The sequence below is a fragment of the Tasmannia lanceolata genome, unplaced genomic scaffold (assembly GCF_043159265.1).
Source record: "Tasmannia lanceolata isolate RefF3 unplaced genomic scaffold, GAP_Taslan_0.1 ptg000012l, whole genome shotgun sequence".
Classification (NCBI taxonomy): Eukaryota; Viridiplantae; Streptophyta; class Magnoliopsida; order Canellales; family Winteraceae; genus Tasmannia; species Tasmannia lanceolata.
In genome coordinates, this window is record NW_027518689.1 from 23,003,433 (window position 1) to 23,016,386 (window position 12,954).

Genomic DNA, 12,954 nt, shown 5'->3' on the forward strand with positions numbered 1-12,954 from the left:
GTAAAAGTCCTAAGGTCTCTCAAGAACTATCAAAGGTCAAGGCACAAAAGAGAAACGGAGAGTGATTTCCTTGTTAATATGGAGTATAAACCCTTATGAATGCTCAAGGAAAGTTATGTAAGTCATTAAGAGTTTTTACTGAGGCCTTTTTAGACTCCCCAACGGTCGTCTCGGAGTTGTCGCTCGGAATTCCGAGATGATTGTTACACCTTTTTTATTTTCAAACAGAAATATTCACGGAACTCCGAGAAGGCTAAATTCAGCAAATTATCAAGTTTTATTTGCTGATTTATTTGGGCCTTTGGAATTCACTTCTAACTTGTTGATTGGAATGTCATATAGGTCCAAATATGTGAGGACACCACCATGATCATTCACTAGTCCAATTAACTTTTGACTTGTCTTCTATCAACTCCATTGATGCTTGAACATAGCTTTAGCCTTTGAGTTGATTTCCATCCTTTTTGGTCTTGAATTCGTTCTTGCCTTTGAATGTCCTTATCTTGCCTTGATGATGCTTTGATTCGCCTTTGTGTTGTTGATGCCTTCTTCATATCTTTGATTTCACTTTGTGTTTGAGTGAATTGTCCCTTGATGTGCAAACTTGAGGGTACTAAAGCTTAGAAGAAAACCACTTAAACATTGAAGAGCATTAGTGCATAGAACCATTATTTGACAAATTGAGTTTGTTAATCATCAAAACATATTACTAGGAGTACTTGTTAAACCCTTGGGCTAACAAAAACAAAATGTGCTCCGACAAAACATCAGACGTGTCATTGTGGGCCGTCCATTGGGCCGTGCCACAACACACCGACGATTTTCAATTCAGGTAATCACAATACTGTGATTCTGGCGAGACACCAGCGTGTCATCGTGGGTCGTCCGTTGGGCCGTGCCACGACACACAATTGGATCTCAACCATGACACCAATTAGGACCAGATAACCCTATACTTGAGGCGAACATCACCGTTGGGCAGAAGCACAACCCCAAACCAGGTTACCCAGGCCTAGCCCTCTCACACCGCCTATTTGTGCAAAGCAACAGTCATCCGTTGGTCTTAGTGTTGCTCTTGGACAAATAAATACAACTCAAAGTGGTTTCATAGTTAATAAGGTGTCACTATATGCGACACGGTTCTAAAAATTAACCACTTAACCTTAAGTGATTCCATTTCCCAGTCAGAATCACAGTTCTTTGTCCATTCATTTAGTGACTAATCATAATAAGATATTATGCAATTTCAATAAAAAATAATGAACAATGTAATAAACATGCGTATATAAAACCCGCTATCAAGTTCCTTGATAAACCATAATTCAATGCTTTAGGGTTGTTAAAGAAATACACACAATTTATTATAGAAAAAGCCGAGGGTTTCGATTATGATTGATAAAAACAAAGTATTTTTCAAATAAAAATTATTTCCATTTATCAATGCAATCATCCAATGTAACCTCAAGTATATGTGCTAAGTCTAATGCACATATACAAACTTGGGTTTTAGATTTCCAGATATGAAACCAAAAGGGTCAACAGACTTAATTAGAGTATTAAATCAGGCACAAATTCATAAGAGAATCAATGCCCTAAGGCATTGATTAAGTTGCATAAGAGTTTGAAACCAAAAACAAAACTCAAACATAATTTTTAGAACCCAAAAGACTTGAAAATACACTGGAAGTTGAAAATCTAGATTCCAAAAGCTAAAATAGATGTAAAAAATGGGTTCAAAAGGTATCAAAACCCTAGGAACATGTTTAACCTGGTCCAAAACCCAAAATATTTGTCTCAAAATCAAACTAATGAAGTCAAAATACATAAAAATATACTAAGTTCATTAAATAGTGCTCAAATGTCAAAACCAACCCCCAAAATGAGTCTAGAACGGTCCAAAACCATAGGAATTGGTCTGGCCCAGTCCAAAACCCAATCCAAAAACTTCCAAAATTTTGTTAAAATCTTTCTTATAAAGTCAAAAGTCTTAGAATTACACTATAATTACATTATACAGTGTTCAAATGGTAAAATAGACCCGAAATTTAGATTCAGAGAACGGGAACCCCCTGGAACTAGTCCTAACTGGGCCACAACCCCTTAAAATATGACCGAACCGGGCCCAAAACTGATTCGAGCCTGATTCGGAGAGCAAAAAAGCCCCAGAACCGGTCCCTTCTGGGGCAAAACCCCCTTAAAATGTGACTGAACCGGGCCCAAAACTGATTCGAGCCGGTTCTGGGCCGGTCTGGTTCGGGTCAGGTTGGGCCGCGCTGATCAAGTGGGCGGTGCTGGTCTGGTGGGCCCCGGAAGTCTACTGGGCTGCGCGTTTATGATGGCCCTGCCATTTTTAATTAAAAAGTGGGCGCGGATCCATCTCAGACCCATGTCGGGCCCGCGCGGTCCGGATCCAACCCGTGAAGCCCATCACTATTCATCTTCTTCTCTAACACAGTGGATTCGTTAGACCTCCAATTGAGGCGCCGTTTGTGCCATTTGACTTGTCTTTCGATGAACTTTGCATCCATGTCAGAAAATCTCCGGTCGGAGCTATCAGTCACCGACAGCACGCCGTTTTCCCACGATGTCAAAAAGGGCCGAAAGTGATTTTTTCTATCTGTAAATCGCCGCCAAATGCAATCCAGACATTGGATCGATGAACAGTTTGTTGCGTTGGATTCGTAGGAGCACAACCAAAACTTTGGTGCCAGTCAATCATCGATCGGAATAGTGGATTGATGGCGGCATTCAAAATACGAGGGTTTTAACAACAAAAAGACCCTATTTCTCTATTTCTTTCAATTTTCACAAATTTAATGTGATTTTCTCGCCGTTTTCTCGCGGGAACTGTGGCTCTGATACCACATGTTAGTGTTCAATCAAATAGGAACACTGGCAATGGATCTCGGCGATCCAACTTTAAGAAAAATGCAGATAATAATATGGATTGAAATTGAAATAGTAAAAGAATATAACGGAAGCCATGGATATTGTTTTGTTGTCTCTTGAATTGGTTCCACTCCGGTATGTCTCCTTGTTCCACAACAAACAGTGATGGGGACTGTTTTCCTCTTTCTCTTAGATGTGGATTCATAGAGAATGGAAAAGCTTAGTTGTGTACAAGCAGGGACCGGAGGTTTCTCTTATAGACGTTTGAGGGAAGGGATGCAACTCCTCATCACGCTGACCCTTCTCTCAAACGTCTCTTTGTTTACACCTATTCCAAATATACCCTTTCACATTAAAGAGGATACGTTTTATTCTTTAAAAACTTAACTAACTAAAATGATCTCGACCGTTGATCTTGCTAAGGCCACATCCACCGTTAGGATTAAATCCAAACAAAAGTAAAATGCAAGTGTGACAACCTAAGAAGGGGGGGTGAATTGGCTTATTAAAAATTTTAGGCTTAATTAAGTGGATTATTAAAATGATTTTACTAATTAAGAACTTTATCACCCTTGTTCAAATAAGCAAAATAATGAAATTAGGGTTCAGACACATGCATTTACTAACCCTTGTTCAATTAAAACATAAATACAAGCTAGGGTTAGAGATTACCAATCACCACGAGTGCAAGGAAAAGGAGAAGAAGAAGCAACCACAAGGCACAAGATTTATAGTGGTTCGATCTATCACAAGACTTACTCCACTCTTCCAAGTTTACCTCCTTTGGGACTCTACTAAAAGATGAGATTCTTCAATGGCGAATCTTCAAGCCGTACACCACCTTCTCCGATCTCCAAAGGGAACAAACCCTTTCTGCACGAAGCCTTGCGAGGGGACACTCCCTCTTACAATAGATCTCCTTTCTTACCGGGTCGATTCAGAGATCTTCAAATACAAACAAACTTCTCCTTAAGGTCAAAGCGAAAACCTTTTTCTCAATGCTCCAAGATTCGCCTTTCTTAACGGGCCGAATCAGAGACCCTCAAATACAAATGAAGAACAAAAATAAAACTCTCTCTTTGCCTCTTGATAGGCGGATTACAACTTTGCAAGCTCACAAACACTCCAAGGAATAGATAAAATGTAAAGCCTATGGAGTTCCTCTTGATAGAAAGTAAAAATACAAGTTCAAAGAGGCAAAACCTTTGTTATGAAAGTTTAAGCTCAAAAGGATATGATTTGATCTTGCAAAAAGGTTATTTAGAAAGGTTTGGATAGTGTATATATAGCTCACTTGAAAATATGACCGTTTCGGGGTAAAACTGTAATAAACTAGGTTGAAAAAGTCAACCTACGTAAGCCCCAATGGCTCTTTTTCCAGGCCGCGGCGGTCGACCGAGGTACGACGGTCGCCCTCCCTTATCGGATTCTCTTTTATTAACTCAAATTTCATATCGGCGTGGTCGACCGGCCCTATGGCGGTCGCCCGGCGAGGGCAATTTGTTTGAATAAAATTTCGGCTAAAAAATACTATCCTGGTCGACCGACCCATTGCGGTCGCCCGCCCAAACCATGACGGATTGTTTCTGCTCCGATAGAAACAATTCCGCAGTCGCCTGGCTAACGCTGGTCGACCGGCCCGCCTTTGTTCGGAGGATGTTGGAATTCCAGCCATCCTTTCGCGGTCGCCCGGTACACCCCAGTCGACCGAGCCTGTTTGAAAATCCTTTTCAACTTTGAAATTTCAGGGACTTGGGCCTTGGTCTTTAGGCTTAAGTCCTAGGTACACATTTTTGGGTATGTTATTGGTTTCAAATGATATAAAAACTTAAGTGTGAAAAATCATTTGAAAACCTATTGAAAGTACATTTAACATAAAATCAAGAGGACTCTAAATACAATCTTAAAATGTACACCATGAGTCTTCTTGGAATGTATCGACTCCTTTGCACTTCCTTAGACTTCTTCACTTGTGAGTGAACTTCTTGAACTTGGTTTAGGCTCTTGTGACTTCTTCCAATCTTCAATACATGTTGAACGGTACATGGGGTGTCACCGTGGGTGTTCATCTCCAAGCTTCTTCTTGACACTTGCCAGGAACTTGTGGGATCTTCATCTCGAGCTTCTTGACTTGAACATCTTTAAATGAGGATGTCTTCACTGTGAGTGCAAGCTTTTGGTCATTGTGTGTGGATCCACAAGTCATGTGTTGAGATGAGTTGTGTAATGACGATATGACATGAAAATTCTGTATATAACACAACATCTCAAATCAACACATTAGTCCATAAATGCTAATCAATTTGGGTTTGCTAGCACCAAAACAAGAAGGTAAGGTGAATGTTTGAACCCATGGAGCCCTTGGGCTTACATTCTCCCCCTTTTTGATGATGGCAAACAAATTGATTAGGGAGGCAGAAGATATATGAAAATAGCATAAACAATAGAGCAATGCTCCTTACATTCTCCCCCTTTTTGATGATGGCAAACAAATTGATTAGGGAGGCAGAAGATATATGAAAATAGCATAAACAATAGAGCAATGCTCCCCCTGTGCATTTTCAATGGACTACCTAATCAATTCTCAAAATTCTCTCCCTTTTGGTAACAGCAAAAAGGAAGGAATATTACTGTGAGAGTGCAAGTGGGGTGTGAAGGTCAATAATAGATTATCTAAGCTATGTACCTAGTATATGATATTACATTTAAGCTTATACGATGGTTACCAAATAAAAATAAAGTAAAGTGCATGATCAACCAATTTTATTTTTTTATTTTTGTTTTTATTTTGTTCTAATGATTTGAATGTAAAGCACAACTAATGGGGCAATAAACCATGTGAACACATCACAATGGTCTATATAGATATGAGTATGAGACCATTTTTCTCTCTCCCTATGTATTTGTCATTGACCCTAAATGAAACCTATGTGATAGGGCATGCGAAGGTTTTGAACACTTGGGCTACATTGCAACTTTTGTAGCAGACAAGTATCTTCCTGAGCATGGATATGCTCAGATCTACAACATAACTATTTAGGTTCACAAGTTGCTTCATATAGGAATTTTCTTGACGAAATGTAGACAAGTCTCTTCCAGAGTATGGATATACTCTGAACTATAATCTAATTTTCGAGTTTCCAAGTCGTTTACCCCTAGAATGCAAGAGCCCCCTGACTATGTTCAAGAATACTAAATGTAACAGTCTAAGACACATAGGACATTTGATTTTCATTTTTACACCTTTAACCATTCATAATTGATTTATTCAAAAGAATTTTACATTTAGAATGTGAATGGAGGAATATCAGACAAGAATATATAGAAGTGAGGTGAACATAGTCTGATATACACAAATGCTCATGCATGTAAGAATAGAAAAGTGAAGTCCAAGACTCATCCATAGTAAAGAAAGATCATGTATATATATGATAGAACATGATGAAGCTCCATATACATGAACCAAGAATGGAAGAGTTTTAACAGTTAAAGATCAAGGAATAATGATTACCCCCCTATCTACTTATCATGGGTATGAGATGTCTAAAGTGAAATATACATGATAAGAACAATCAAACATAGACATATAGAATGACAGTGGAAGACACTTCTATGTTTGAGGGTGGGCATAGATAAACGGAATGTCAAGATACTGTAAAGCACTCCTATGACCCATGAAACTAATATGGATATGACATTTAAGCTCACCGAATGAATCAAGCATAATGCATGATAAACGGCTCCTTACTCGAGAGAATGAGTTTAAAATATGGAAGGTTGATATTCATTTCATACCACACCCTCGAAAGTGGTATTTGGAAATCTTTCGAAAGAAGTAAAACTGAAATGCAAATTATTCTTTCCGGAACTCTTTTTCAAAATAATTTAGAGGATCTCTACAATACTCTGCATATAGTTAGATCAGAGCTCACACTAAAGTCATTTCTTTCCGGGTTGAGGGATTGTGTACTTGTTTTAAATCTTCTTCTACATCAAAAGGTCATGAAGTGCACATGCCAGCCTTTAGTCATGAATCTTCAATATCATTAGTCTCTGTTCATCCTTCACTGTGGAAAGAGTGTTCTTTGTCTGAAGAACAAAAGTCTCTCTTCGACAGGAACATGTTAGCAAGTCTCAGGCAAAATAAGAAACTGGTTCAACTGGGCCTTGCAAGACAAGCTATTAGCAGAGCACATAGGGTTGGACAGACCATTATTGTGTACATCTACCGTCTTATTACATCTGGCACGATGGAATGAGACAAGTACCTTAGCCAAGCTGCGAATGACTGATTATCTAAAATCAATCAACTGGAGTCCTACGAAGCTAAAATCTTGGAAGAGATGGTGGGACATGACACGCTCAAATATATTTTCAAAAGATATTTTACCATCCTAAAGAATCAGCTCTCCTTCAAGTATTTGTTGCGGCCTTTGGTACAAACCTATAGGGTAAGGCATGATACTACAGAATGGCTATAGATATGACTGTTAATGTATAGCCAATGGATCTTATCATGATGAATGATATATTTACCTTCAAAAACACATAATAAGAGACTGCTTCATAGGTAATGATATGATCAACTGTAGCCCTATCCTATGAAGGAGAGTTCTAAAGAGTTTTCAAATAGAACAAGATACTTATCATTGGAAATGATTTAAACCATATGAGTTCATCCAAGATAAGTCTGAAAGCCTAAAAGAATGTGACACTAAGAGTCAGGCTTAGGGAGCTTGTCATAAATGAGAGATAGTCTCAAAATTAAAGTATAGGACAAGGTCCAACTACACTACAAATGGAGCAATAGGGCTCCAAATGAGTGTACTTATCATAGGTAATGAGATAGCCATATCAAATACATATGATAAAATACAGATGGACAAATATTTACATATATTGCTCCCCTTTGTTAGAGACTCATACAAAGTATGAATCCAAAGGGCTGTCCAAGACGCAGGCACCAAGGGGTTTTGATGTGATTGACAAACAACCCTTGGGCAACTAATGCATGATTCTAGGGGAGTCAAGTGATAACAAAAGAGACAACAACCTAGCAGGCCATGTTCCCCCTAATTATGTGCATATAGTATATATATGTGTATATTTATATATATATATAACAATTTAAGGCACATATGACTTACCATGGTGAAATGTTGGCAAGAGGCCAAAGGAATTAGGTGTTTTAATTAAAGTAAGGGTACATTCTCCTTCTCAACACATAAGAAGGCTAAAAGCACCAATTGAGTAGCTTTTAACTTTAAGATTTTGAAATCTTTACCATGTAGCTAGTACCACACAAGTGGAATTAATTATAGATTATATAAATTTGTCAATTTAGCTCAAATCTATAAGACTCAGACAATAGAGGAATAGACTATAGAGAACTATGTCTGAGAGAGACATCCATGGCTCATGCAAGTGAGAGCATACCACTGTGGGTAATCATGAGCAAGATTTGACATTTTAAAGCATTCATGGATGGTTTACTATGTTTGGACACAGGGAACATGACACATAGGGTGCATGGTCCAAACATCTACATCTACATCCACAAACCACTAATGAAAGGATAAGGCATTTTGCACACATTGCATAAGCCCATAGAACAACCAAGATGTGTGGGAGACACATGTTCCCATGACATTGTACTGCATGCCAACCACCATAATGGATAAATGGTGAGGTTGATAATCATTTAAGCATAGATATGGTTTTTAAATTAAGTTCTATATTGTGGTTTGTTATGTGGATGAATACTAAGTGCAAGGTAGTATAAGATAAGGTGTGAGCACTTACATAGATTTTTCTAGAATATATTTAATAAAGTACAAAAAAAAGTCTAAAGAAGGGATTTCTTATTTTCTGCATAGACTATAGCTAATAAGAGATGTGATCATTAAGCTCTTATGAATATATATACATTCAAGTTAAAATCCATACTTATGAATATCTATATTCAAGGATAACAAGATATACCAATTAAGCTCATGAAAACTTGATACAAAGGGTAATTCAATGAATTGAAGTATCTAGAATGAATGTAAATGATATAACAATTTAGCACAACCCCTAAACTAGCATATTCAATGATTAGTTTAAATGGGGGATTTTGGAACCCAAATCATTTTGGTTCCACTCAAGTTTGTTTGTGGGAGTGTATCTTTTATCATCCAAACAAACTTGTTAGATTTCACAAATCTAAGCTTGCACTTAGATTTGTGATGTTCTAATCTATCACAATAAGTACAAGAATGATATTGGTAGATGAGGAATCAATAGAGCTACAAGAGTGAGAATATAAACATGTATGTTTGTCTTTGTCTTTGTCTTCTGGTAGCCTTTGATTTTTCATAGAGTTCTTTGTTTACTAATTTTATCTCATTTAATTGATTTTCAAGACAATCTATTTTATGAGATGAATTAGTTTTTAATTGTTCTTCATTTTCACAAACAAGTTTATTTTTTCATTTAATTCCTTGTTTGTATTTTCAAGGCTTTCATTTTCTTTTTCAAGGTTATTACATCTTTTAATTAAGTCATCATTTTTGTTTATTAAAACTTTGCTTAAATGACTTAATTTTTCATTTGTTTTCAAACTTTCATTAACTCTCAATTTCAAAATTTCAATTTACTTTCCCAAATCGGAGATTGAGAGTTTGAAAGTATTTTTATTTGCAAAAGGTTTTTGAGAAATTTCTTTTTGTCCAAGAACATTATTTTTATCATTTGATGAATGATTTTTCTCATAAAAATTTTCAAGGTTAGTCCAAATATCTTTTGCATTTGTACATGATGAAATTTTCTCAATAGCATTAGGACATAGTCCACAACATATTATAATAATAGCTTTTGAATTTAATGAAAATAATTTTGCATTTTTTTAGTACATTTCCTTGGAATAGAAAATTCCCCTCCAATGACATCTAAAATGTCATAATCTATGGATTTGAGATAGGCAAGCTAAATGCACTTTCCAAGCTCCATAATTCGTTCCATCAAGAAATGGAGTAATTATGGAGGATCGACCTCACTCAAAATCCATTTGGATTGTCACGGATCTTTCTCTTGTAGATTTTAAATTTAAAAATCTCTTTAAGAGCCTAAGCTCTGATACCAAATGAAATGCAAGTGTGACAGCCCAAGAGGAGGGGTGAATTGGCTAAATAAAAAATTTAGGCTTAATTAAGTGGATTATTAAAATAATTTTACTAGGGAGCTGATATTTCTGCTCCCCTTTTAGACTAATCAGCTCCAAGTTACTTTTTCACCCTAGCAAATGACAAGAACACCCTTGTGGCATGTTCTGTTATCTTCACATACCAAATTTGCCCCTGATTGCTTTAAGCAGATGGTCAACGTCATAAGCCACAAAAACGTATTGAGGGCAGCGCGTATCAAATGGTTCGGATCATCCTATCGAGAAGTTATCTTCGGTGGGACCAACAAATGAACTTCTTAGATTATCCAAATACCTATTGAGGCAAGTGCTTATCTTGTAAAATCTCGGGTATAAAAGTGTTGCTTTGGCAAAAACCCTAATTTCATTGTTTTGGGGATTGAGGAGTTGCAGCAAAAATGGTATTCGTCTAAAATTGATTCTTCTTTTTTCATGGAAATCCCTATTTTTGCTTCACTGATTTCTTTAATCTGTCTCTTCCTCATTTTTTTCTCCTTCTAGATGTGTGTTTATTTATATGTATTTCTTTTTAATATTTATTTATATGTGTTTCTGACGATGAAAGCTTGTAGAGATAACTTATACTGAGAATGATTATATATTGTGATTTTATTTTGATGGGCCATGGCTTTCATGAGCAGAGCACATAAACTACCATGTTTGTCCTTCGCCCTCTGTATCTCGCCATGTTCGTCCTTCTGATTTTTTAATTTGGTCTAACAAAAATGGAGCAAAGTTTTTCAATGGAAGGAATTTCGGAGCTCACCGAGATCATCGAGCTCGTTAGCACTAATAGCTTAGAACAAACTGTAGAACTCTATCATCCATCTATTCCTTCAGATGTAGATGATGGAGAGGTGGAGATAAACAATCAAGCAAACAATGTTGAGTCTAACATATTGTTTTCCTTATCAACAAAAACTTTCTCAAATCGCAAAGAACATATTGCTAATATTCGCCCGACATGGTCTTACTTCAAGGATATGCAACATGTATTAGAAAATCTAAAAGAGATTGTTATGTCATCATTGGTTGTGATAGAGGAGGGAAGTATCGGCATAGAAAACCGGTATCTCAAGGGAATATAATGGGTGGAGGGAAAAGATCAACGACATCTCGGCTTGTTAATTGTCCTTTTGAAATTTGGGGAAAGAGGTGAGTTGATGGAATTTGGTGGGTGGTGCTTAAAAATATTTCGCATAATCATGTATCTTCAAGTGATATGTCAAGACATCCCTCTTGTCGCCGGTTTTCTAAAGAAGAGATTGAGCAAATCAAAGAGATGACAATAGCCGATATTCCACCACAACAAATACTTACTTCACTTCGGCAAAGTAATCAAAATCTTCAAGCAATTGCTAGAACTTTGTATAATGCAAAGGCGAAAATAAGAAATGAGAGCTTATTGGGTCGTACAGCTATTCAAGCTTTATTTGAAGATATTGGTCAAGGTGGTTTCATATATGATTTTAAGCATGATAAGAGTGGCCATTTGACTCATTTGTTCTTTGCACATCCGTTATCGGTTGCTTTGACAAATAGCTATTCCTATGTCTTTTTGATGGATTGCACGTATAAGACAAATAGATATAAAATGCCATTACTTGATATAGTTGGTGTAATGAGTTTCAATACTTCATTTTATTCTTGTTTTGCTTTCCTGCAAAGAGAGGAGGAAGATGACTATGTGTGGGCATTGGAGAGATTTGGAAAAATTTTGGGTGTTGATGGTCATCCTTTGGTGATTGTGTCTGACAGAGAGTTAGCTCTGATGAATGTCATTCAAGTTGTTTTTCCAAGGACTACACATCTTTTATGCGTATGTCATATTGAAAAGAATGTTCTTTCAAAATGTAAGTCTCAGTTTGAAGAAAAAGAAGAGTGAGACATGTTTTTATCAACTTGGACAGATTTGATGGACTCTCCAGATGAATCAACATTTGATATGGCTTGGAATCTTCTTGAAATCCAATACAAAGAAAAGGTATTCATTCTCAACTATCTTAGAAATACTTGGCTTCCTTTCAAAGAGAAATTCGTATATGCATGGACCGAGAAATATATGCATTTTGGAAATCATGTGACATCAAGGGCAGAAGGTGCACATGCAATGCTCAAGAAATATCTTCAAGTTTCGACTGGCGACTTTCGTGAGGTCATAGGAAAAATTGGTCTTGCAATAGAAAATCAATTTCAAGAAATCAAAGCAAGACTTTGTAGTGAAAAAGTTCGCATTCCACATAAATTTCATGTTCCATTATTTAGAGAACTTGTTACTCATGTTTCCATACATGCACTTGGAGAGATTTTTAAGCAATATGAGCTGGCCACACCCGCCACACAAATGGCTACGTGCGGAGGTCATTTTTCAAATACAATTGGTCTTCCTAATTGTGCACACAAAATTAGGGTTAAGAAAGATGAACATTGGAAGTTGGTGACATACACCAACAGTGGAGAATTGACATAAGATCATTTACTAACATCGATGGTGCACTCGAAAGTGAAGCTGTACAAATAGATTGTCTACTTAAGGAGTTTCATGAAAAATACCAACAAATGCCTCTAGTCCAAAAGGAAGATGCTCGAAGCCAAATTGCTCAACTTGTTGATGTTCCATTTCCCTTCATTCATGAACCTAATGTCCATCCTCACAAAGGGCGTCCAATGGGTTCACAGAAAAGAAAAGACGATAGGTCTACAAGACGTGATCCTTCCGCATTTGAGATTGTTGAAAGGAACCAAAAATGTGGTGTATGCAAAGGCGTTGGACATAACAGCCACACTTGCCAAGATAAAGTCTTTGCATTGTCTTCAAGTAAGTGTGCACAAAATTTGGTATCATCATTGTCTTCAAGCAGCTCATATTTCCAATCCAAAAA

At 36.9% G+C, this 12,954-nt stretch overlaps 1 protein-coding gene across 1 annotated transcript; it reads left to right on the plus strand.

Annotated features, from left to right (window-relative positions):
- Nucleotides 1-11,294: 11,294 nt before the first annotated feature.
- On the plus strand, nt 11,295-11,957 carry LOC143888639 (protein FAR1-RELATED SEQUENCE 5-like). Its single transcript, XM_077393077.1, has one exon. The coding sequence runs from the start codon at nt 11,295-11,297 to the stop codon at nt 11,955-11,957; it is 663 nt and encodes a 220-aa protein (XP_077249192.1).
- The last annotated feature ends 997 nt before the right edge of the window (nt 11,958-12,954 follow it).

Excerpts from the sequence above, each read along its gene's own strand:
- LOC143888639 (XM_077393077.1), top strand. The coding sequence starts at position 11,295 with ATGTCAAGACATCCCTCTTGTCGCCGGTTTTCTAAAGAAGAGATTGAG.